We start from the raw sequence: 26935 nt of genomic DNA, 5'->3' as shown, positions 1-26935 counted from the left end.
TTATATTATCAATTGGGCATGAGGGTGGCGCAGCAGAGGTAACGAACCAGTCATGAACCAGTGCGAATGTAGCCACTTACTTCAGTCAACTGTTCTAAACTAGATTTTGCTAAACATTCCATACTGTTAAAGGCACTGTTTACACAAGAGTGAGTGAGTGAGTTTAGTCTTACGCCGCTTTTAGCAATATTCCAGCAATATCACAGCGGGGGACACCAGAAATGGGCTTCACACAATGTGCTCATGTTGGGAAGCGAACCCGGGTCTTCGGCGTGACGAGCGAACGCATTAACCACTAGGCTACCCCACCGATCCGTTTACACATGAACTGATGTATTGTAAAACAAATTCGTAACGTTCAATAAATCATGAATTGTCGAATTCGTAACAAAACGTTACACCAAAACACAGCTGTTCACTTAGTTCACATAAAGTTGCACATGGTTCCCCTATAAGTTAGTGGAGAAATTAATCTCCGATGTAACCGTATATATATACATATCATATAGTGAGTGCTTTAAGTGAGTCGCTGAGTGCGGCGTAAAACTAAACGTACTCACTCTCTCTCTTTAAGTGAGTCTAAACTTTTGAAGGGTATTCTATATCCCGGTAATACCAAATATCATTTGGTATCTGAGATTTTGGTCAGTTATCACACTTAAACCGTGGGCAGACTGACCACTTAGTTACATACCACCGCTATCTACAGCAAACAGGTTGTTCCAACTGATATCTTTGTTGAATTAAAAGATCGATTGACTAATTGTGATTACAGAGTAATGTCCCTTTGTATGCATGTACTGCTTCCCTAAAGTATTCATACAGCGCACCATTTGCTCTGATAACACTTTGGCTAACACTATCTACATTTGATAATACGTCAATAGAATTACGCTTAACACGCTTGGTCTATTATCTATATTCTGCTGTTGAAATTAAAAGTATTTGACTGTATCAGTCCGTATTGAAAAAAATAATTATTGCGAATATGAAAATTTATTCCGGGATTACTGCGCCAATGACAGATTAGTGCTCCAGAAAGCGAGGCTTCCAGATTATCCGGTTCCGGAATATCGAGATCACATTGAGTGAATGAGTGAGTATGGTTTTACGCCGCTTTTAGCAATATTCCAGCAATATCACGGCTGGGGACACCAGAAATGGGCTTCATATAATGTACCCACGAGGGGAATCGAACCCGGGTCTTCGGTGCGATGAGCGGACGCTTTAACCACTAAGGCTACCCCACCGCCCCGAGGTTATATTGAACATGAACATACAGACAGTAGTGTACGAGGATTTACACAGATTCAAACCGCTTGCCTGGAAACACCACGCCGGGACTGCCAGTCCGTATACTGAAGAGCAAAACAAACTACACGTCTCAACTGATTTTATTATATGCATCATCAATTGAAAATTGAGGATATAATGTCCAAACAAACTCAGCATGTCGGCATAAGTCATCATTAAAAATAGTGCATAATGTTATTTGTTTTTATTTGATACAATTTATGACTTAATTAAGTGAAAACAAATTGCATGACCCACAGCTTTTGATTGGTATCTTACCATACAGGACCAAACCAATAAATTTGCCTTCATCAGCACAAATTAAAACCGGTTTCCAAACTTAAAATTCGGTCGTAGTTGCACATTTGTTTCCGGTGTTCACTTAAAAAGGAATTTTGATCAGCTACAGCTTAGATTTTACAAACCGTCAGAGCCCCCTCCCCCCGCGCCCCTTTTATAAACTATAATCAAAGTATTTTATGCGATGTATTAACAAATGTGTATATTTTATAATTGTGACGACAAGGAAAGTACCTCGGGATAACGGGATTTTATAGTAAATACGTTAACCAATTATTAATCCTTCAGGAATGCACAAGAGAACCTCCTCGTGCCAAAACTCATTCTCAGGACAAGTTTTTCAAAAGCATTTCCGTACTGGTCACAGTGAATGTACTTCTGTCTGTCGGTAGGGTGAGGAAAGAAAAACAGCGATCCCGTGTTCAGATGGGGTCGGCAGGGGCTGGGAATCGCCCTATCAAAGATCAGGGCAGTCTGGTTGATGATCACATATTTGAACCTGCACGTCAAATCCAGTTCGTCCCATACCTTCTCAGCGTCACACTTTTTGATAAACCCAACATTTGGAAAGACGGAGCAGTCTATATATTTCGTTTCGTCAGGAGGGTAAGCAAAAAGGAAAAGACCCGCTGCAAGATGTTCCCTGGTGCATGGGTTGCCTGGAAGGAAGGTTGTAGGGTAGAAAGTGCTGTCTTCAGTAGTTGTGGTTGTAGGCGTTGTTGTAGATGGGGTTGTGGTGGTTGTTGTAGTTGAGGTTGTTGTTGATGTTGTTGTTGTTGTTGTGGTGGTGGTGGTAGTTGTTGATGGCTCTCCAAGGATGCAGTTCATGGTGACGACGTTGTAGACGTGGTGGGGTGGACACTGGAAAACGAAGCCGGTTCCGTTGATGCTGCAGAAGATGAACTTTGTCTGGTCCAGGGGATGCGGCTTGTTTGTGGGGAACCCTGGCTTGCAAGGATTGAGGATGCTGTCTGCAAACACAACAGTACATGTGTCTATATTATTCTCACCTAATCCATTTAACAGTATTAGACCGGCAGACAGTCAGACATGTTACGCGACTTCTTAACACAAAGACGCCGGTCAGCTTCACAGGTTTATTCCAGGACTAGTTGCATAGAAAAAGCACATGGACAGGAGGTAGTAACCAGTAGCTTTAAAGGTCACATAAACCCTAGGGGGTACAAATACATAAATCACTAACTGGCATCGTTATAAATGAAACCCCGTCATTAAAACTACTCATTTCGACCTTTAATTGACTTAAATCGACCTTTTTGACAACAGTGCACAATTCTCACCCGCGAACGAAATTTCAACCAATCAGAGCGGCGCGCCTCTGTGACGTCATATGAGGAATAGCTTTGAGAGCCGATGCAGAATTCATCTACATTTTAGGGGGTAAATTATCGTGTTTACAGGCTTGTATAAACCTGAAATCGTGACAATTGTTGTGGAAAATGAAAGCTATATGTTCTCACAATCTACTGGCATTTAATTTTGTCTCCTGCTTTGCCTAGTTTCCGAGTTACAACTTGTTTTCATAGACGATTCTGTCAAAATCGATTGGTGTCGTTAGGCCCCATTTGTATAATGACTGATCCAAATTGATCCCATTTCTGTGTTGTTTTTACCTCGATATTTAATCATGTCATGTAAAATCTGTTTGTATTCTCAAAACAGTGTCGGCCCATAAGTTTTCACATGCAATACAGCAATTAATACTCCCTCGTTGTAACCCGTGTTAGGTGGTATAAACCTACACATGTTATTTGTCATCATTCACTTGATGGTCAGTTAATGAATTTATAACAGGTATAATTAGTGGTAACACACTTAGATTACCCGACAAAGGTTCCCATTTGGCATTTCTTGTGTCTGGAGTAAATATTCAACATTATAAACATCGATCAAAGGATTAACCGATAACACGCTGATTGATTAATTACTTTTATCTTACACAGCGGATTTGTCAAAAGGTAGTGTTTATGTATGTAGATTTACTAATCTATACTGAATACACTCTGTCGTGTCGGTATCTGCGTAAAAACAACGTCCTTCTTTCAAAGGATTAACCAGCAATACATTGATTGATTGCCCATTATTGGCTAACTAAATTACTGTTTTTAAAGAAAGGCGGACATTATGCAATTAGTTGCCAGGTGTGCTATCTTGGGTGACCAATGAGACTATACACCAATACCTGAAAAGATTTATCACTTTTCGTATATTAAACTGTTAAAAGACACATCATTTGGAACAGTTTTGTGGATATTGATGGATACATTCCTCGAACAAGGTAATGGCCTGATATTGTTCCTATAACTTTAATCTGTTTTAATTTTAATATTTGCATTTTGTTTTTATTCATTTGTCGTAGCATTCAACAGAATCATTGTTTTCGCCGTGAAGTGTAATGAGACAGACAACATGCACTAGGGTGTGTGTGCGAATTATGATTCACATTGGCAAACTATAAAATGTCTAGATATTACAGTTCTGTTATAAATTCACTATAAGTATCAGCAGATCGTCTTCTTTTTATTTAGTTTCAAAATGCATAAAAGTATGATAATAAACTAATTAGGATTATAAGACCAAATATAAAGACGCACATTGACTAGTATCTACATACTGGTGAGTGGACATTAACCATGGGGAATGTAGCAAGAAATGTATCGCGCAGTATTGTGACTTCGACCCCCACCTCGCTTCCGTGGAAGAAATCGTTATGTTATAAGTTGTGTCATGCAAAATCCGTTTGGTTATGATTCCAATACATATTTAACAACGAGTAGAAAGTAGTCTTGATTTTCTAACTTGATGAAAACAAACTATAATCTCATTAATTCTAACAGATTTTTTTATTGTTAAAAATGGCGGCGCCCTGTCGGGAACATCCGCCAGTCTGAAGATGAATGGTATTGAGGTTTGTTTTCACCGAGTTACAAAATCAAAACTACTTTCTACTGGTAGTAAAATATGTATTTTATTGATGGCCAATAGGATTTTGCATGACATAGCGTATATCATAACAATTTCTCTCGTGGCAGCGAGGTGGGTGTCAATATAATACTACTTACAATATTATTGTTACTTCGACCACAACCTCACTTCCGAGGAAGAAATCGTTATGTTAACTTGTAACATGGAAAATCTTTATGGTCATCAATCATATGCATATTTTACTACAACTTGTAAGTAGTTTTGATTCTTTAACTTCCGTGAAGCGATCTGAACACAAGTTAGATATCGTTTCAGGCTTCCACAACGCTCGCTTCGCACTCACAAACATAACCCATTTAGCACGAACTGCGGGGTCCTGTGGAAATCTGTGCATGGGGACACCATCGCCCGACCCCTAGGAGCAATTGACGACAAAGCAACGATTCGGCATGTCGTCGTGGATGTCGAGAAATCATCAAAATGATGAGCGTGCTACACATTTTCTATACAACTAACTGAAAATCGTTCCTCATATGACGTCACTGCAGTGCTCTGGCGACAGAGTTACGTAACCTGTCTGTGGTTTCGTTGGCGGGCGAGAGGGAAGCAGGCGACTTTTTGGCCACTTTTAATCGCTCGGTATTAATTAACCACAAGTTTTTAAAGAATAAATTTGGTGTTCCGCATAAGACTAACCACAAATCTTTCATATGTAATGGTTAAAAGAGTAACAAAAAACAAAGTTTAGTGGTTCTTTAACTCTCTGCCTGAAAATATGTAGAGATTATTGCATTTTGTTTTTCATATCTTGCCCGATATCATCCCGTTCTGGGAATGTTAACATTGCGAACGTTGCCGTGTCGCTGTTTAATTGTGAGTCGAACTGAGACATTATATCCGTCGAAAAACATAAACGCAATGTTTCCACCAGTGCTGTTAGCCGAGTGAAGCAGTTGCAAACCAAGAAACGGGGTGCTACGGAGTAGTTTACTGTAGGAGGCTGTACGAGAGGCGATGACAACTGACATGCATCGTGACGTCGGTTACCAAGGGGACAGACCAGAATGGCGTAGTGACCTTAATACGGTGTGACGTCATGCAAAAGTGTACTACAGAACAAAACTGTTCTGCAACCTCTTTATGAAACCGGTTTCGGTTTGTAACCATAACAATAACAAAAATACGCTATTTTGTCAATTTAATGCATGTAAGACGTGGGTAATAAATAAAATACCACACTCGGTCTCATAACATACGAATTATACGAAACTCGTGACCTTCCTATGGTTTCTGACCTCGCCTTCGCTCGGTCGAAATAATTCGTATGTAATGAGACCTCGTGTAGTATTCTCTATTTATTACCTACGAGGGCGAAAATATCGGGGTTCATATTTTTCATACGATGCCCTAGGGCAAAATATCACTTTGTCATGGTGACATGACGTCATGAACAATGCTATAACATCACGTTTCTTCCATGACGTTGCGTCCTTCATGCGGCGACGACGGGTAGCCAGCCTGTGTTTGAAAGTAGATTTGGGTTTATTTTCCTCAATTTCACTCGTGCCTAAATATCGGTACATCCCTCGCTCTCGCTCGTGAAATACCAACGTTTAGGCACTCGTGTCGTAAACATAGTATGACATGGACGCTCCTCTATATCTTGCCCGGGGCCAGATATGACCATGCCGATCCTGCCCATATCGGGGTGGCAAAAAAGTCCATACCAGGGAAAATATCACTGTATAAAGTGATAATGAACATTATCTAATTAAATGCCCTGGGCATAACAACATAAGACATAATCTCAAAAGTGCTGTACTTGAGGTTGATGATATATTTTCTTTAGAAACAGTTTTGGGCCCGAATATCATGTACGGGTCTGTGCAACGGGCATTTTTAGATTTTGTCTCGTCATCTGGAAAATATGATGTAATCTAGACAGGCTCTCAAGTGACTTAGACAAATTAGTTCTGTGATTTTAAATCAGTTTAAATCAGCTTAACCCACTGCTTTTTTAATGAATGAGTACATATGTATTTCATTTTTTAGAAATGGAAGTGATTCCTTAAAGGTCACATGCAACGTAAAACACAACTTTGCAGATTCTGATACATTTCGGAATGGACTTACCAAAACAAATCGTCAAAAATGCAAATTCAACTTATAAAGTTGAAAAATATCGCGATGAAAAACACCCGTAGAAATCGTAGTTCAAACGATTCACTCATTTTCCCCCAGCGTTTGGGGGGAATTCTAGTGGTTTCAACAGCTGGGCTACGCTCATAGCACGTGTGCAGTGAAATAGGTTCGCGCAGCTTGGAAGCGGGTTGTCCGGTGAATACTCGGTGAAGGCTTTGGTGTGAGCTATTTTTCTAATGTTGATATTTTGTTGATATCTCACAGGCGCGCGGGCGAGCTTTTCATATGTTATGACAGTAAATTAACTGTTTATTTAATTTCATTTGTCTATTTCACCACACGTTCTTCTTACCGAGTCACTTTCTCAGTTCGATACTTAAAAGCAATGTCATTATTTAGCGTTGACAGAATTTCTAACTGATATAGATATGTCGTTGTCACAGACAAAACTCAATGTCTTGTTTTATTGACACCTGTGTGTCTGCCTGCCTGTCTGCTAATGACAATATTCAATACACAGCTGCTATCACTGACCACATGCAATTTGAACTTAACACCAATCAGGCTATACACCATAAACAAAATGCATTGATTTATGGCCCGAGTTCGGTCTCTGTCACATTATGTAATTACACAGACAGGCAGGTGTGATACTTGAACACATGACATGTTATGATGTCTGCTGATTGCAAAATGTTATACACAAAAAATGAGCATGTATTTACAAAACCCAACATCTCTTTATATACACACACAATGAGCCGTGAGGGCATCTGCAAATGAACCAGCCGTTACACTTGAGTGTACACCCACCCGCTCTGACTGGGTTCAGTATCCCGGCTGCTTCGTTTCTTGGGAAGTAAACCCAAGTACACAATATTGCACTTTTGATTTGCGATTGTACGCTTATAATTTTGTTTATATGTTTTTTCATAACCAGCAATGTATATTATATGTCATTAATAAGTGAAAATTGTGTTTTAATTATGTTTGATTTTTTGGTTGCATGTGACCTTTAAGGTCCGTAACACGAAGCAGAGGTTATGCGATATATGTATACATCTATCCAAATAAATATTAATAGCGTTGTCGTTTCTTTTATGTTATCTAAACGATTTCTTTTGGCGATGTAATAACTTGTGATTTATATTAAATCAAGTCAGTGTGTTGGGCGCAAATAGGCCTCTTATTGGCCCACGTTGCCCTCCCTAAAACTATAAAACCAACCACCAACGAACCAACTCTCTGCCGCTAGGGGGAAAGTGTATAGAGGGCAGTATACATCACGTGACAAGACAGACGGACACACAGATAGACAGACACGTCAAGGCCAGTGGTCACACACCCTATGACCAGTGGTTAGCTGACAGGCCAGGTGCAATGACATAGTCCGGTTTCACAGAGCAATCCCACTGAGACACAGAGCGACAGTTCAGTATGGAAACCCCTCTCATGCACATTCAACTGACTCCAAATAGACCAGTCCTTGTTTTACCTCCTGCCAGGTAACGCGACAACAAATACTGTCTTTCTTTCAGTGTGCCTGCCTACATATTTCGAACTATTAACCTTGCCCTCCTCGTCTGGGGTTGTGAGGTGGGTGGGAAATTAAAAGCAAAGTTAAAGAGGCAAATATACAGTCGATCACCGTTCTGTCGAACTCTGATAACTCGATATCTCGGTTGTCTCAATAAAACATCTCGGTCCCGGCGTCCGCCCGGAGAGCGGAAGGTCGCGGGTTCGATCCCCGACCGCGTCATACCAAAAGACGTTAAAATATGGTACTTGTTTGTCCCTGCCTCGCGCTCGGTATTAATGGGTACAACAAGGACTGGTCGGCTCGGAGTCAGTATAATGTGTCTGAGTGGGGTATTCATGCTTCACTGCGGCATGGTATCTCAGTGGGCTAGCACTATAAAACCAGCTTAAGTCTGGGCTAGTACAAGCAGCCGCACATACACATACACACGCATGCACGTCGTCATATGAGCGAAATATTCTCAAGCACGACGTAAAACCCAATTTCACCTCAACTCACCTCTCGGTCCCGGCAAAATCCTTCATACGGATGTCTCGATATTTCGAATATCTCGATATAATTTCATGGTCCCAACAAGCAAAATTACCCTTTTAACTCGATATGTGAAAGAAACTCGATATTCACCTACTTTTCATGGGCAAGTATCCCCCTGAACTGAGGTTGTTTCCACACGGTGCGGCATGAATCAAAGGGATGCGGTAGTGTAAACTAATTAGGGCTAATTGAGTTGAAGGTGTCACTTGTTTGTTATTTAATTAGGATTAATTAACAAGGAATTAATTAGGAAGTACTCACTGTTACGACTAAACACTACTGATAACGGATTATAGTTTTTAATCAAAACATACTGAGAATCCCATGAGGGTTTTGTGTAATCACATGACTAGCATGTGATTTGTAACATATGTTATATTTTGCTCGACTGTACTCATATTCTATTCGTGTCTGGAAAATGATATTTTTAATGTTTAAACTGTCTTCTTATGAATATCTCAATAACTCAGTAAATGGAAAATTATTTTTACAGGTTGGCACCTAATCGTTTCTATTCACCAATCACACTGCGAAATCGCAAAATATGGGAGTTGGTATATATCATTTTTCACTTCATGGGTAATTTTAACTCACTCAATTATTAGTCTAAAACAGAGAGTATACCAGATTTTACTATAATACCTTAATTGGTAACGATAAAACAAAGTAATGACTGTCCGGTCTAGAAATGTAAATTCCCTTTATCGCGGCTGTCAACAATTTTACCGTTATATTGGAGCATGCCAGTGTATTGCTTGTAGAAATCCATACCAAAGGATAGATGTCGCTACTTACACGGTGGAGACAGGAACTGGTAGATGTGCTTATAGATATCCGTCACAGAGCATAGATAGGCCATGTCGCTACTTACACGGTGGAGACAGGAACTGGTAGATGTGCTTATAGATATCCGTCACAGAGCATAGATAGGCCATGTCGCTACTTACACGGTGGAGACAGGAACTGGTAGATGTGCTTATAGATATCCGTCACAGAGCATAGATAGGCCATGTCGCTACTTACACGGTGGAGGCAGGAACTGGTAGATGTGTCTGTAGATATCCGTCACAGAGCATAGATAGGCCATGTCGCTACTTACACGGTGGAGGCAGGAACTGGTAGATGTGCTTATAGATATCCGTCACAGAGCATAGATAGGCCATGTCGCTACTTACACGGTGGAGGCAGGAACTGGTAGATGTGCTTATAGATATCCGTCACAGAGCATAGATAGGCCATGTCGCTACTTACACGGTGGAGGCAGGAACTGGTAGATGTGTCTGTAGATATCCGTCACAGAGCATAGATAGGCCATGTCGCTACTTACACGGTGGAGGCAGGAACTGGTAGATGTGCTTATAGATATCCGTCACAGAGCATGTGATAGGCCATGTCGCTACTTACACGGTGGAGGCAGGAACTGGTAGATGTGCTTATAGATATCCGTCACAGAGCATAGATAGGCCATGTCGCTACTTACACGGTGGAGGCAGGAACTGGTAGATGTGCTTATAGATATCCGTCACAGAGCATAGATAGGCCATGTCGCTACTTACACGGTGGAGGCAGGAACTGGTAGATGTGCTTATAGATATCCGTCACAGAGCATAGATAGGCCATGTCGCTACTTACACGGTGGAGGCAGGAACTGGTAGATGTGCTTATAGATGTCCGTCACAGAGCATAGATAGGCCATGTCGCTACTTACACGGTGGAGGCAGGAACTGGTAGATGTGCTTATAGATATCCGTCACAGAGCATAGATAGGCCATGTCGCTACTTACACGGTGGAGGCAGGAACTGGTAGATGTGCTTATAGATATCCGTCACAGAGCATAGATAGGCCATGTCGCTACTTACACGGTGGAGGCAGGAACTGGTAGATGTGCTTATAGATATCCGTCACAGAGCATAGATAGGCCATGTCGCTACTTACACGGTGGAGGCAGGAACTGGTAGATGTGCTTATAGATATCCGTCACAGAGCATAGATAGGCCATGTCGCTACTTACACGGTGGAGGCAGGAACTGGTAGATGTGCTTATAGATATCCGTCACAGAGCATAGATAGGCCATGTCGCTACTTACACGGTGGAGACAGGAACTGGTAGATGTGTCTGTAGATGTCCGTCACAGAGCATAGATAGGCCATGTCGCTACTTACACGGTGGAGGCAGGAACTGGTAGATGTGCTACTTATAGATATCCGTCACAGAGCATAGATAGGCCATGTCGCTACTTACACGGTGGAGGCAGGTAGAACTGGTAGATGTGCTTAGGAACTGGTAGATGTGTCTGTAGATATCCGTCACAGAGCATAGATAGGCCATGTCGCTACTTACACGGTGGAGGCAGGAACTGGTAGATGTGCTTATAGATATCCGTCACAGAGCATAGATAGGCCATGTCGCTACTTACACGGTGGAGGCAGGAACTGGTAGATGTGCTTATAGATATCCGTCACAGAGCATAGATAGGCCATGTCGCTACTTACACGGTGGAGGCAGGAACTGGTAGATGTGCTTATAGATATCCGTCACAGAGCATAGATAGGCCATGTCGCTACTTACACGGTGGAGGCAGGAACTGGTAGATGTGCTTATAGATATCCGTCACAGAGCATAGATAGGCCATGTCGCTACTTACACGGTGGAGGCAGGAACTGGTAGATGTGCTTGATAGATATCCGTCACAGAGCATAGATGTGCTTTACACGGTGTAGATGTCCGTCCATAGATAGCCATGTCGCTACTTACACGGTGGAGGCAGGAGGCCATGTCGCTACTTACACGGTGGAGGCAGGAACTGGTAGATGTGCTTATAGATATCCGTCACAGAGCATAGATAGGCCATGTCGCTACTTACACGGTGGAGGCAGGAACTGGTAGATGTGTCTGTAGATATCCGTCACAGAGCATAGATCGGCTAAGGCACTTTTAACACAAATCACCGACACATCTGAAAAGAAAACAGATATTGTGAGTAAATTTTGTGAGAAAGGTTTCACTCAGCAACAATACAGCAACATCACGGCGTGGGACACCCTCACACGATGGATCCACGTTAGGAATCGAACGTTATAGGTAGGAAGTTCCAAGCTGATTACTGTACACCACACATGTTACTGGTCTCTCCTGTCGTAACGTTAACAAACACGGGGAATCATTTGTCCCTTTGACAGAGTGAGTATGTTGTTTTTACGGTACTTTCAGCACATTCCAGCAATATCACGGCGGGGGAAACATGAAATGGACTTCACCATTGTAAGTGGGGATTCGAACCAAGGCCTTAAGCGTGACGCTTTAACCATTTGGCTGCCCCACCTATGCACCGTGGTGAAAGCAGATTTGTGTTCAGTGATAGAAGATCCATTACGATATATAAGTGGGTTAATGTTTTGCTTTGTAGCAAAACAATTTCGAAGGCAGAAATTGATTCTGGACGAGAGAAACCAAAATTCACTGACATGAACATTGATCATGTGTCAGGTAACAATGGCACGGCGGGACTGCACACTGATGGCCATCGCTGGAGAGTGTTGGAATTAGCTCTTTCACTGGATCTCAGATTTGATTCGAGTGTCCATGTATCGTCAATACTTTGTTCTTTGGACACACTACGTTCCTCCATCATCCGAGGAGGCGATGGGGTAGCTGGGTGGTTAAAGCGTTCGCTCATCACGCCGAACACTTGGGTTCGAATCCCCATGTGGGCAAAATGTGAAAAACAGATTCGTGGTGAGGTGATATTGCTATACAGTGCACTCTGTCAAACTCGGACCCTGTCTTTCTCGGATTGCTGTATAAACAGGACTAAACTCACGGTCCCGACGTAATCCTTCTTTGTTGTCATAATAAAAATGTTTTGTATCTCGGACTCTCATTATGTCGGATTTCGGACCAAAGTGTCGGCCCGATAAGGTAGTTACACGTAAAAACATTGCTATATAATTCGGACTGAGCAGGAAGTCCGCTTGGCCAATAAACCTTGAATAAACAATCCGTTGATTGGTTTGTGTATTTTGTCTTATTTACTTAGCAGGAAGTCCGCGGTGAACGCTTATTTACCAATTGTAAACTATAATTGAGCCGATCATGTCAACTCAGTGTCAATGTCACTATGCATTTAAGATGCCATCAGACACAGTGTGATATCAATCAGGTCAAATTGTCTAAGCGACCACGAAAACGACAGCGTACTGAAAGTAACGTAAGGCAATACTCACTGACCCCATCACACGTCTGTGGATGAGTGAGTGAGTTTAGTTTTACGTCGCACTCAGCAATATTCCAGCTATATATAAATAAATCGAGTCTAGACCAGACAATCCAGTGATCAACAGCATGAGCATCGATCTGCGCAATTGGGAACCGATGACAAGTCTGCGAGCCTGACCACCCGATCCCGTTAGTCGCCTCTTACGACAAGCATGGGTTACTGAAGATCAATATTCTAACCCGGATCTTCACGGGTCCGTAACCTCCAAGAAGACACCTGACATACGTACAAATCACATCAGCTGTACAATTCGCGAACTTCGAACCGAAAAAGACATTACTAACGATACGTCGACAATAGCCATTTAGAAAGCAACTTTAAAAAAAATTATGACACGTTTCTAACTGAGGATTTCCATTCCAGACTACGCTTTAAATATCTGGATTAGATATTGAAAATAAAGACAATAACAGTTTTGAATGTCTTAAGATGGCCCAAACTGGAAAGCAGTATTTTAGGGAAAGGTCAGGGTGCCAGTCTACGAATATAATAGAGGATCTTTTGTAAATAATAACGACTAGGTGGCATTCGTAACTAGTGACCCTAGACTCGTACCTGTATAGTACGCCATTTTGGCCAAGAATCGAGGCAAACCAATCAAATCGCGCGTAGTAAACTGTGAAATGAGGTCAAATAGTTTCTTTGCGATTATCGATTTTCATTATTAAATCCGTGATTATAGAATTATCTTGTTACTGATATTTGTTAACGACATCCGAAACTTACTTTAAGTGACTTTCGTGTTATATGATAACGTAATTGGCGTTTTCTAGGAGTAGCCATATTTGGAAATTTAGAGTCATCGTTCCTTGGAAATAGCCCAGACTAATTTCATCTCCGTGCCCGTTTGCGCTTAGACAAGACCCAGTCGTGAACATGGCCACGAGAGGGGTACGAGTCGCAATCCGCCTTGCCGGAATGACACGAGTAGTTACGAATGGACTAGGTGGTCATGGTTATGGAAGAAGGTTGTTCAGAGAAATGGCCAAAATTGTAGGGCAGTAGTTTGACGAAGGGCTGGGTAAGAGAACAAGAGAGGACCTGTTGTCAATGATGCAGACTAGGTTGCAAAGCGGATGTATGTATTCGTATGTTATGGAGGAAGGTGGTCTGGACAAACCCGTTAGGTATTTGCAAGACGATTGACCCGCAGAGTGGAGTGAGTGCTACTCACAGGGTGCCACCCACTCCAGGTCGCCGACTGTAATGGTGTATTTGCCAGTACAGGCATGTCCTGACGCTGTCACATTCAGATACAGCGCATCCTGGCCTGAATCCTGAAGCACCACGCTTGGGATTCCTGGAAAGGCGGTACTGAAAGACAAGTAAAAGATGTCAGTTAACATGGCAGACACTTCGCACTGGTAGAGTCTTGGAGACGGCATGGGTGACTGAGGGGATCGTGTGGTCGCTGACTTGATCCGGACAAGTACACACACACACACACACACACACACACACACACACACACACACACACACACACACACACACACACACACACACACGCACGCACGCAGGCACGCAGGCGCGCGAACGCACGCGCGTATGTGTCGCTCTCCGTGTGCAATAATTTTGAATGCAAGAAATTTTTATGGTGAATTTTAATGGCGGGTTTACCCCGGGTAACAAAGCTGCCTGTGAAGCGCTAGAAGGTTGTAGTCACATGACTTATCCCACCGGGTACCCATTTTATTCTGCTGGGTGAACAGAGGCAGTTTTGAGCAAACTCGCTTGCTCAAGGTGAGACCACACGTATCACATGTGCTTCGTTGTGGGGCAGGACTGAAGTCCTAGAAACTATCAGGAGTCAAGCTGCCAACCTCCCATCCAAGAATCTCCGCACCCAACTTTGGTCAACTTCAAATGATTTGTGTCTTGTACTCTATGCATAGGACCACATGCCACCATTACCTGTATAGACAGTGAGTGAGTGTGCGAGTGAGTTTAAATCACTTGAAATATTAAATCACCAACCCATACGGAACTGTGTGCGTCTTGTTCTTTGCGTTATCAACATATGTTTGTCTTCACACCATAATCCCATTTCGCCACGTCTCACCTGTGGAAACTGTTGACAGCTATGCTGGGTGACTGATAACTTGACGACCCGTATATATCCACGTGTCCATTTTCCACGCTGACCTGAATTAAAAAGCATGACATATTTAGTATGCCAATTTATTTAAATTTGACCGGAGAATGTAACTGCTCAAATGAACAAGCATGAACACTCACGTCCACAGGGGCTTGTATTGCTGAAAATAATACATCCTAGGTCCAACACTCTTTCACTGATAGCCGTCCTCATGTAAAAAAGGTAAAGGGATGTAACGCACTCAAAGTTGACAAACACCCCATCTCGCCTCTGGGAGATTGTAACAGCACACAAAGTCAGACGCCTAGACCGCTCAGCCACCGCGGCTTCCACAGAAAATATAACATATGTTACATTTGACCACTTTCTAAAATGGCATTGTGTATTTCATAGCTTTCGGCCGTGGGAGCCAGTTAACACTTATCAGAGGGGTACACAAAGTCCGCAGTCTAGACTACCAGTTGTCCGACTTCCATTTTTGTGGAAGACGCGATGTCTGAGCGGCCTAGGCGTCTGACTTTGTGTGCTGGCGTTTAGGTGGCTGACTCCGAGGGTGTGGGTTCGAATCCCGGATGGGACTCAACCACCAAAAAGTACTAGAATCTGTACTTTACTGAGAAAGTGTAATCCCAAATATAACATATGTTACATTTGACCACTTTCTAAAATGGCATACAGGTATTTATTTTTTGCCAATCAGAGAGCAGCTCGCCCAGAAACGAAAAGGGCGCAATACAAGCCCCCGTGCTCACATCAATATTCGAATTGGTATATAGAATACTAGTACCTCCGCTACCTGAAAATCCAAAATGGCCGTCTAATGCCAAGATGGCCGCACATTGCCACAGAGACTATCGATACGCGAGATACAGGTGGCCAAGGTGAAGACTGGATTAAGGGTATTAATGGAGAAATTATACATGGGATATTCGAGAGTGAAATTTCATATACTTTTCTGTTCGATTTAGTAAGGTTACAGTCCTATTTCCGTGTTACCGTGACTTGGGTGTTGGGACCGTCTGTGAGAATCTGGTACAGTTCATCCTTAGAGCAAGAAAGGGTGTAGGATCCTGTCTTCAGAATCGCTGGCGCTGTCAACGTTGAGGGAAATACAGACAATGTTGACGTGAAGTGACATTATCATTGTGACATATGCAAACAGATTTCTCTCACACATAAATAGATCGGATACCCGCTTGCGATGTTTCTTGTGTACACTTTACAGATTCATGTAATAAATAAATAAATAAATAAAATAAATAAATAAATAAATAAATAAATAAATAAATAAATAAATAAATAAATAAATAAATAAATAAATAAATAAATAAATAAATAAATAAATAAATAAGTATGTTGTGCATTGATGTATGCACAACAATAGTTCACAATTGGAATAAGTTTTTAACATATTTGAAAAGTACATTGGATCCAAACTCCCCGATCATAGTATTGTTATTGTGCAATATTCGAAGTGGGCAAGTATACTGGATTCGAGGGCTAATAAAATTGAGCTGCATGTCAAGCTACTTCGTCCTTTTTTATATATCAACGCAAAAACGAATAGGGATATTTTCGCAAATTCTCTGATCTTTAATCCAGAGAAAGATCATGTATCTTTGAAACTTCATATATTTCAGCTTGACGGTAACTATAACTTTGACCTTTGTTTCTTGGATATATTTGAAAGCATTTACCTTTACAAGATCGTTCCTGTATTTCACTTACAAGAGCAGTAAGGTCTGAATATTCCGACAACACTATCACATGTGTACATGATGGCGTGTTCGCCACGCCCACCAACTCAATGTTGTCCACGTGGCGACCAACACCGATGGCAAAGATGACGATGCCCTTTTTGCGAGCTCTCCGGGCTGCAGCCACTGTCCTTGAACTTGCATTTGATTTACCATCTGTCACCAGGAGAATAACCTTTGAGGAACCATTCCGAGAACCCATGGCATCAGTGAAGAGATCTTCAGAAGCAAAGTTCAAGGCCAGGTCAGTGTCTGTTCCACCGCCTGCTTTGGTGACCTTGTCGATGGCGCCAAGAACTTCATCTTTCGTCGTGTATTCCATGAAGTTGAACTCGGACCTGTAACCAGTACTGAAGGAGATGAACGCTACCCTCACATCAGTTAGGCCAATTTGAAATATTTTGATAACGTCACGAGCAAATCTTTTGGCACTCTCAAAGTCATCCATTGAGACACTTCCCGATGCGTCCATTAGAAAAGCCAGATCCAGGTTGGTTCGCGAACAGACTGAAAACAAAATGACAACCTATTATAGTCAAATTGTTTTCTATCCACACAGTGAGATTAATATCACTTATGAATATACAACAATACCTTGATCAGCGGAATACACGTATGTAGTTAACAAAAACAGAACATAGACTACTACTACTACTACTACTACTACTACTGCTGATTCTACTACTATTACTAATATTACTACTTCTTCTACTACTACTTTTACTGCGGCTGATGATACTGTTACCACCACCACCACCACAACCACTACCACTACCTACTACTACTACTACTACTACTACTACTACTACTACTACTACTACTACTACTACTACTACTACTACTACTACTACTACTTCCAGTGCTGCTGCTGATACTGTTACCACCACCGATGCGATCACTATTATGACTACTTCTACTACTTTGTATAATAATAATAATAATAATAATTGATTTTATAGAGCGCCTATTTCCAAAAATATATTGCTCAATGGCGCTATGAAGAGAAAAAGATTGTAGACAATGTCTATGGAAAAGAGAGTTTGGACAGATGAGTTTTGAGGGCAGTTTTGAAAGCATCAGCAGATTCTATTTCTTTTAGGGTGAGTGGTAGAATGTTCCAGAGATAGGGGGCTGCAGCAGAGAACGCTCTTGATCCCATGGCTCTTTTGACGTGAGGCTGTGTAAGCAGTAGGGAGTTTGACGAGCGGAGCAATCGGCTTAAAACATGGAGATGAATGAGACTTTTAAGATATTGAGAAAACATGTTTTCATAGATGCAGCTGTGTGTAAGAAGAAGAAGAAGTTTGTATTGAATTCTGCTTGATACAGGAAGCCAGTGAAGAGTTTTTCGAGGATAGGTGTCACAGTTTGGTAGCGTGGTGCACGGGCAACAACAGGGGCGGCTGAATTCTGAATCCGTTGGAGTTGTGAAAGGAGCTGTTGAGGAATGTTGTAATAGAGGGAGTTGCAGTAATCAAGTTTAGAGAGAACAAGGCTGGTCGTTAGAAGCTGGGCGGTGTTGAAGTCTAAGAGGGTTCGGATCTTGCTAATATTGAAGATATGGTAGAAGCATCCTTTTCTGAGTGATTTGATTTGATTTTCTAATGACATTGTTTATTGAAAGATGACACCAAGATTTTTTGCAGAGTCTGACTGCGTGATAACATCTTTTCCAATTTCAAGAGATAAACTGTCAGGCACTTTGGAAAGTTGATGCCTGGATCCGATGGTTAAGAACATCGACATGTATATCGAAATGTATAACGACATTTGCAGTGCTGATACTTCTTTTACTATTGCTGCTGCTGATACTGTCCCCACTGCCTCTACTACTACTGAAGATGATGTGTGTACATATATTTCGCTCGTCTCCATACACTTGTTACTCAAACCATTACCATGGAGCAGGTATTGGCTGACTAATAATTTAGAAGTTTTCACACAGACGTCACAAGAAATGCCATTTGATCTTAACCTCAACTAAAACGTCAATCCATAATATTATATCTGTTTACCAATGTTTAGTTGTTTCGCTGCCGTGTAGTAGTTGTGAGCTGAGTGGGGGTCATCATGAAAGTATTTCCTGTAGTATGTGCCTTGCTTCTCCACACCCTGTGGGAGGGGTTCGGTAATGGTGGTCAGATAGAGAGCAGCAGCGAGTCCGGAGTACAGAGGCTTCCTGAGATCTGACCATTGAACTGTATTCCAGTCGATGGCAAACTGTGTGTTGACGTCCGCAAACAGGGTGCCAGAGTTCTTGATCTTGTTGAACTTGTCCTGGTCGATCTGAAGTAAAGAATACATGTGAAACCTCGTTTCCTTGAAGCTGTCGACAATACGTCTCTGTTGATATCTCCCTGACAACCATTTTATGTTCCCCAGTAAAGTTTGGAAATTTTGTCAATGAATGTGTGAAAGAACCCCGAACAAAAAGGATTTTCATGTTGATCTGAATATAAGAAATAGTACAAATACTCCAACAATATTAAATATGTCTTCATGTACAGTTAATAGAATCCAGATTTATTTCTTTAGTTAATTTTGAAGTAAATATACTGAGAGAAAAAATAAAGGATCACAGGAAAATTCAAACGTTCCTTTAATATTTTCCAGTTCACCAGCTTTGAATAGCGCGCTGTGGTAAAGAAAACTGGAAAATAATTCCTGTGATCCTTTATTTTTCTCTCTCAGTATATATAATTTACATTACACTTTAATCGAAATCAACACTTTAATCTTTTCCATAATGTGAATGTTTGTTTGCGAGTTCATTTTCCAGTTCATGTATCGCACACAAATTATTAAAGGTACTCCACCTGCCAAATATTAAGTGAAATGTCGTTAACTCGAAATCCTTTAAACTCTCAATGTCTACATTAGCTAGGGTAACAACCATATTATATTCCACTTTTGTTAGGATTCTGAAACAAGGAATTGTTAAACCACCATCTTAAATATATCTTTATAGACATGATTTCGTGTACTAGGGGAATTCAAAAACTGGGCAAAATATATCATGTAACAAAACCTGCATTTGGAATTGAAATCCCTTAATAGATCGCTCGATTTGCCGAACAAGCGGGGTCGAGTCCCTAAGGTACTACAAACAAACCCCGTTGTGTCGAAGTGGAAGGTTCAGACCTAAATGTTCCGAGTTATCCGATGTCCGACACAAACGCAAAATGGGTATTTCACAGGGAAGCTTTTATTTCGAGACAACTGTAGTTCGACACATCAAGGTTTGACTGTATATTATTGGCGTCTTCCTCAGTAATGGCTGGAATATTGCAATCTTTGTCAATCTCACTCACCTGCCAAATTCCCCCATCATACCCAGGTCTGTAGGTCTTTGGGTCTGTTCCATCATGCGTCTCCACGAATGCCAGGCGTCTGAGGAACAGTTTATCGTCAGAGAACAGACACGACTCTGTGATTCTGTTCACCACAGCCTCTGTCACCTCAGATCCAGATGCCCCTGGAACTCGAGTCTGATCCTGAACGATGGCCGCGCCCAACCCAAAAAGAAGGCTGGCCAATAAACAATACATGATGTGACCGCGCTAATCGAAAGTCAATAATCGATCAGAAAATATGATCACATACTCAAGCCCCATCGGTTACAGTATGATAATGAACTTCAGAAACACGATCGTGTCACAAATGATTCATTGGGGTAAAACTTTGATTGAGATAACCTATGGCTTTAGCTTGGCGTGACACTAGGTCAGGTAGGGGATTACTGTGGCGTAGGGTAAGACGACCACTTCAACCAGACGCAACATTCCTAGAAAGAGAACACACTCGGCTTGAAGTTAGCGGTTTTGAATTATGTTGTTTTCATTGCAGTGGGTTCAACCAATCAGGATGTTTGCTCTGAAGACAACTCGACCATTGTTTAGGACAAGTTGATACGAATGTACTGTTTGCTTGTGGACATTCCTAATTATCATGGTGAACGCTTCACGTCAAGTGATGTTTCTGACAAGCAAAGAACCAAACTACCTAAGGTCAAAAGATGACTGAAATGTTGCAATAAACACGTCATTTAACTGTCTGTGTGACATTTTGTTAAAAGCTAGCGTCGGCTGTTTAAATTACGAAATATAGGGGCCATGAGTAAGTAAGGCCCATTGGATTTCCAGAAAGCCTATTTTAGGATTAGTTTCAAATATGTCTTGAAGGGAGAGAAACGAGCGAGCGAGTGAGTGAGTTTAGCTTTAAGCAGCTTTTAGCAATATCCCAGCAATATCACGGCGGGGGGAAACAAGAAATGTGCTTCACATATTGTGCCCATGTGGGGAATTCGGGGTGACGAGCGAACGCTTTAACCACTAGGCTACCGGTGGCCCCTTGAAGGTTGAGGATACAGTAGGTTGCTAAGAGACAGTAAGATAGAATCACCTAGTTTACAATAAGTGCCTACAGACTCGCTATTATATGTGAAGCAAGTTTTTAAAGCTTACAAAGTTTTAAAGGTGAGGTGAGGTGAGGTGAGGTGAGGTGAGGTGAGGTGAGGTGAAAGTGGGTTTAACGTCGTGCTGGAGAATATTTCGCTCATATGACGACGTGCATGCGTGTGTATGTGTATGTGCGGCTGCTTGTACTAGCCCAGACTAAAGCTGGTTTTATAGTGCTAGCCCACTGAGATACCATGCCGCAGTGAAGCATGAATATCCCACTCAGATACATTATACTGACTCCGAGCCGACCAGTCCTTGTTGTACCCATTAATACCGAGCGCCGGACAGGGACCAACAAGTACCTTATTTTAACGCATTTTGCTATGGCGGTCACAAAGTGTAAAGTCATTCCAGCTAAGAGGAATATTTGTTTCAGAAATGACAAAAAATACAAAGACCGCTTCAATATCCTTTGACCTTTGATCACGTGGTTGTATTTAGACTGAGGCTCTGGAGTCGAATGTTAGAGAGCTGCTATTTTAGCATCGTGTCAACCGTATGCATGTACGCTATCGAAATGAGTGAGTGAGTGAGTTTAGTTTTACGCCGCAATCAGCAATATTCTGTAAATAATCGACTCTGGACCAGACAATCCAGTGATCAACAGCATGAGCATCGATCTGCGCAATTGGGAACCGATGACATGTGGAAAACACGCCAGCGAGCCTGACCCCCCGATCCCGTTAGTCGCCTCTTACGACAAGCATGGGTTAAAGAAGGGTCATTCTAACCCGGACCTTCACGGGTAGCTATCGAAATGAACTAAAAACACACAGAACACGTGCAGCTCAAGTACATTAAGTCATTTTATCTCAGTCGCGTAACTGCCAATTCTTACGCCGAATGTAGGCATACGAAAGATGATAAGATTTATATCTACACGTAACATACGCTCATGAGACCCTTGACAAAATTGGTCTCCATGTCAAGATGGATGGCATCATCCTTTCAGCAGTAAAGTTTTCCTTTGTATTCAAGCAGCTCGTACCTTTGCTGTTTTCATCGATATTCTCAGTGCAGAGTTACCTCCCTTGTGCGTGCCATGGACTTTTGATTGAGTTCGAATCTCGGTTCTTTTTTTCATCTTTTAATTATTCCATTTCCAGTTGCATGTACAGGCAGAAGAGTGAACACATTAGTTTGAGTAAGTCAAATTGTATGTGTGCTGAATTAAAATGTGAGAGTAGGGTATTTAAGTGATGCCATTTCCTAGTAAAATAACTAAATTAATTATTTTTCATTGCAATAAATCTTTCAATATAGCACATGTCCTTAAACAACATGTTTTAAGAAATCCAGCAAAATATATATAGTAGTAACATGTGATTTACTACTTGATTGTTTGAGGCCAGTCCAAACATAATAATGAATTTAGATAGTGTTAGATTGGTTTGGGGGTTATTATTAAGGAATTTATAACTTTAAGCCAAAAGTTCCGAACAAATTGACTTTCAATGAAAACATCTGATATATCTTCGGATGCGGTTTTAGAAAATGTACATGTATCGTCATCAACAAACTGCATCTTGAATTATTCTTTTTTTTGTCAAATTATTATCGAATGCCGGTTCTTCCTGATTGTTTCCTGGTTTGAGAGCTCCATAACCGTGATGGTGGGCCTCACCTCTGTGATAAATGTTACAGACCTGTATCACATCGGGCTAGCAGTGATGTCGGTGAAATGCTGTTAAACTCACTCGCTCATCAACGCACTCCAGCATTGGATGTCTTAGAAAAAAGCTTTCAAAACGTTCCCATCTTTGACACATCAGTGATCAAGATTATGTTCAATGTTACTCCCTAGTTTGACTTGAACCATCTGTTCCCGTGTTTAGTACACGTGGACAACTGACTAGCATGATTTTGGAGAAGTGCTATCGTTGGGGCAGGATTCGCTCACCTTTTCGCGAACACCTGGTTACAACAGTATTTCACAGTGACTCATAAACACGTTCTGATTAAGTAGGTATCGTAAACCTGTGTCAGAAGTATGTGTGTTTAACGTTATAGATTTATCACCTAAATTATTGTACGTGTACATTAATAATTTATTTCAATACTACACTATATCAAATATCTCCTGTATCACTTTTATTAAAATGTGTGTGTGTGTGTGTGTGTGTGTGTGTGTGTGTGTGTGTGTGTGTTACTACAGAGTTAAATACATCAAAGGATTAAGTAAGACAACTTGAAACCTACATGACCTCTTGTGAACAGACCCGTGAAGATCCGGGTTTTAATTGATCTTCAGTAACCCATGCTTATCATAAGAGTCGACTAACGGAACATGGTTGGCTCATGCCATCGGTTCCCAAATGCGTAGATCGATGCACATGATGTTGATCACTGGATTGTCTGGTCCAGACTCGATTATTTACAGACCGCCGCCAAACAGCTGGAATATTGCTGATTGCGGCGTAAACCTAAACTCACTCACTCACTCTTTTGAACCTATTTTTCAAACCCATCTGCTTACCTAGTCATCCATAAAGTACCATACCTTCCTATTGCTTTCTTTACCTTTCCTATCAACTTCCAATCAAACAGATGATTGATAACATCTCTGTATCATATTCTTATTTAGTTGGGCGGTGGGGTAGCCAAGTGGTTAAGGCGTTTGCTCGTCACGCCGAAGGCCCGGTTTCGATTCCCCACATGGGTACAATGTGTGAAGCCCATTTCTGGTGTCCCCCGCCCCTAATATTGCTGGAATATTGCTAAAAGCAGCGTGAAACCCAACTCACTCACTCACTCACTTAAAGTTGTGGATGGAACTAGTTTGGTATATATAACTGCACTTTTAAAATTATTTTTCAGTGAGTAAATGTGTTTGGATTAAGAAAGATTCGGTTTATAAAGGTTACATCACGGTGTGGTTGCAGCGATCTCAACGCCGACAAATTTAATAGACATATAATTGAGAGCCCAATGTGTAACTGTGGTTTCTACACTGAAGACAATCTACAATATTTCTTTGTCTGCCAGATTATGACTTGATCAGACAAGATTTGTATTACTTTGTTAAAGGCTTTGATTTAAAATCTGTTCTTTACGGTCATTCCAGCTCAAACAAATATGGAATCCTGAAATCAGCGCACAGCTTAATTTTTTAATCAGGTAGATTTCCTGCTTTTGTAAATACAAAGATATGAAAGGTATAACTCCATAATTTCGCAAAGATCAAAGACACAAAACATAATTACATAATTTGCCATATACCTTATAATATACTGCCATAATTTTGATTGATATACGACATTATCACACTTGCCAACAACACTCAAATGATTATTTTATGATGTCACCACAATTATATTTTCTTCTCTCTATGTTGTATACCCCCTGTTTTGTTCACCGATCCCCAGTTCTTGTATTTCAAGATAACAATCACGGCGTGTCATCGTGGTGTAAAAGGAAACCGAAGTGATGCACGTCTTAGAGGAAAACACGAAGTGATGCACGTCTTAGAAGAAAACCCAAAGTGACGCATGTCTTAGAGGAAAACCCGAAGTGATACAGGTCCAAGATGAAAACCCAAAGTGATGCAGGTCCTAGAGGAAAACCCGAAGTGATACATGTCTTAGAGGAAAACCCGAAGTGATGCAGGTCTTAGAGGAAAACCTGAAGTGATACATGTCTTAGAGGAAAACCCGAATTGATGCAGGTCTTAGAGGAAAACCCGAAGTGATGCAGGTCTTAGAGGAAAACCTGAAGTGATACAGGTCCTAGAGGAAAACCCGAATTGATGCAGGTCCCGAAGTGATGCATAGAGGAAAACCCGAAGTGATGAAGGTCTTAGAGGAAAACCCCAAAGAAGTGATGCCTGTCTTAAAGGAAAACCCGAAGTGATGCATGTCTTAGAGAGAAAACCCGAATTGATGCAGGTCTTAGAGGAAAATGAAGGTCTTAGAGGAAAACCCGAAGTGATACATGTCTTAGAGGAAAACCCGAAGTGATACACGTCTTAGAGGAAAACACGAAGTGATGCAGGTCTTAGAGGAAAACCCGAAGTGATGCAGGTCTTAGAGGAAAACCCGAAGTGATGCATGTCTTAGAGGAAAACCCGAAGTGATGCATGTCTTAAAGGAAAACCCGAAGTGATGCATGTCTTAAAGGAAAACCCGAAGTGATGCATGTCTTAAAGGAAAACCCGAAGTGATGCATGTGTTAGAGGTTTACTACGTGCATGAAACCATCAAACACAAGTATGATACTGACAAAAACTCTCGTTTCTGAAATCGATGCTCATGGTGTTGATCACTGGATTGTCTGGTCAAGACTCGATTATTTACAGGCAGCCGCCATATAGCTGGAATCTACTAAGTGCGGTGTTAACTACAAACCAACCAACTATCTCCTTCTCTGAACATACAAAATGCGATTTAAAAGCATCAATCACTTTTATTGATCATTTAATCGATATCGTAGTTTAAATCACATATATAGGATATATTTGAAAACAGTAAGACATGTGAAAGAAAAACAATTTTGAAAAAAAACCAAAATAACAAAAGCAAGTTTCGTATGTGTGCTTATTAAAAACAAAAGTGGACAGTAATTATATTAAAGTTGTGGACTGGTGAATCCGTTAACCAGGTGAAACAAATAAGACTGGCAGAAACAAACCATCAACCAATAATGAAACCCTCAGGCAGGCATTGCAGGACGGACTGCCTCCAAACCTCTGTGCCTGGACAATTCTTCTCATAAGCATCACCGTATTGGTCACAGTGGATGAACATGTGCTTATCCGTCGGGTGCGGGTAGTAGAACAGATCTCCGGTCACTAAGGGATGAGGGCAGGGGTTAGGCAAGCCCTTGTCCAAGGTTTTATCGGTCGGCTTAACCGGATATCTGTATATACATGTGAGGTCCATCTGGTCCCAGATCTTCCCTGTCTCGCAGGACATGAGGTAGCCATAATTGGGCCAGTTGGAACAGTCGATGTATTTGGTAGGATCGGGAGGGTATGGGAAGAACTGGGCTCGCGTCGCCAAACTGCAAGGGTTGTAAAGAGACGCGGTGCTAGGTGGAGCTCTTGGAGTTGTGGTTGTGGTTGTAGTTGTGGTTGTGGTTGTAGGAGTAGTTGTCGGCGTTGTGGGAGTGCTGGCTTCCCCGGGGAAGCAGTCGTTAATTCGAGGGTCATACACGTAGTGAGGATTACACTGGAACTCATAGATACCTGTCGGGCCACAGATGATGAACTTGGTCTGGTCTATTGGGTGAATCTTGAAGCCTGGTCGTCCAGGGGTACAGGGACTGGGGAAGTAGTCTGTCAAATATGCAAAAATATGTAAAATATACAAACGCAAACATCAGGGCCCATTTACACAGAGCGATCTTAGTGCTACGACGGTCTGCGCTAAGGTCGCTTTGTGCATGTGGGCCCTGTTCGGTGTGCGTATGAGATTTGTTTATTTGTTATTTACCGCTACACATAGCAATATTCCAGCTAAGTGTTAATAATCGAGTCTGGACCAGAGAATCCAGAGATCAACAGCATGAGCATCAACTGGGATACGATGACATGTCAACCAAGTCACCGAGTCTGACCACCCGATCCCGTTAGTTGCCTCTTACGACAAGCA

The 26935-nt window shown here is 41.6% G+C and overlaps 1 protein-coding gene across 1 annotated transcript in view; it reads right to left on the bottom strand.

Moving 5' to 3' along the window:
- Positions 1-1376: 1376 nt before the first annotated feature.
- The window catches only part of LOC124275935, a 35312-nt gene continuing 9753 nt past the window's right edge, over positions 1377-26935 (bottom strand). The window contains exons 8-16 of the mRNA XM_046711638.1: positions 25979-26619; positions 20199-20447; positions 18903-19173; positions 16828-17394; positions 16127-16221; positions 15095-15177; positions 14208-14347; positions 11621-11713; positions 1377-2564 (exon numbers count right to left, since the gene is read on the bottom strand). Of these exons, the coding sequence (XP_046567594.1) occupies positions 1870-2564; positions 11621-11713; positions 14208-14347; positions 15095-15177; positions 16127-16221; positions 16828-17394; positions 18903-19173; positions 20199-20447; positions 25979-26619 (2834 nt within the window). The 3' untranslated portion in view covers positions 1377-1869. The remainder of the gene's footprint in view (positions 2565-11620; positions 11714-14207; positions 14348-15094; positions 15178-16126; positions 16222-16827; positions 17395-18902; positions 19174-20198; positions 20448-25978; positions 26620-26935) is intronic.

The sequence above is a fragment of the Haliotis rubra genome, unplaced genomic scaffold (genome assembly GCF_003918875.1).
Source record: "Haliotis rubra isolate DU_JTF1 unplaced genomic scaffold, ASM391887v1 Scf204, whole genome shotgun sequence".
NCBI lineage: Eukaryota > Metazoa > Mollusca > Gastropoda > Lepetellida > Haliotidae > Haliotis > Haliotis rubra.
Note: the sequence above shows the minus strand (reverse complement) of the source record. Positions and strands in the feature narration are given on the sequence as shown.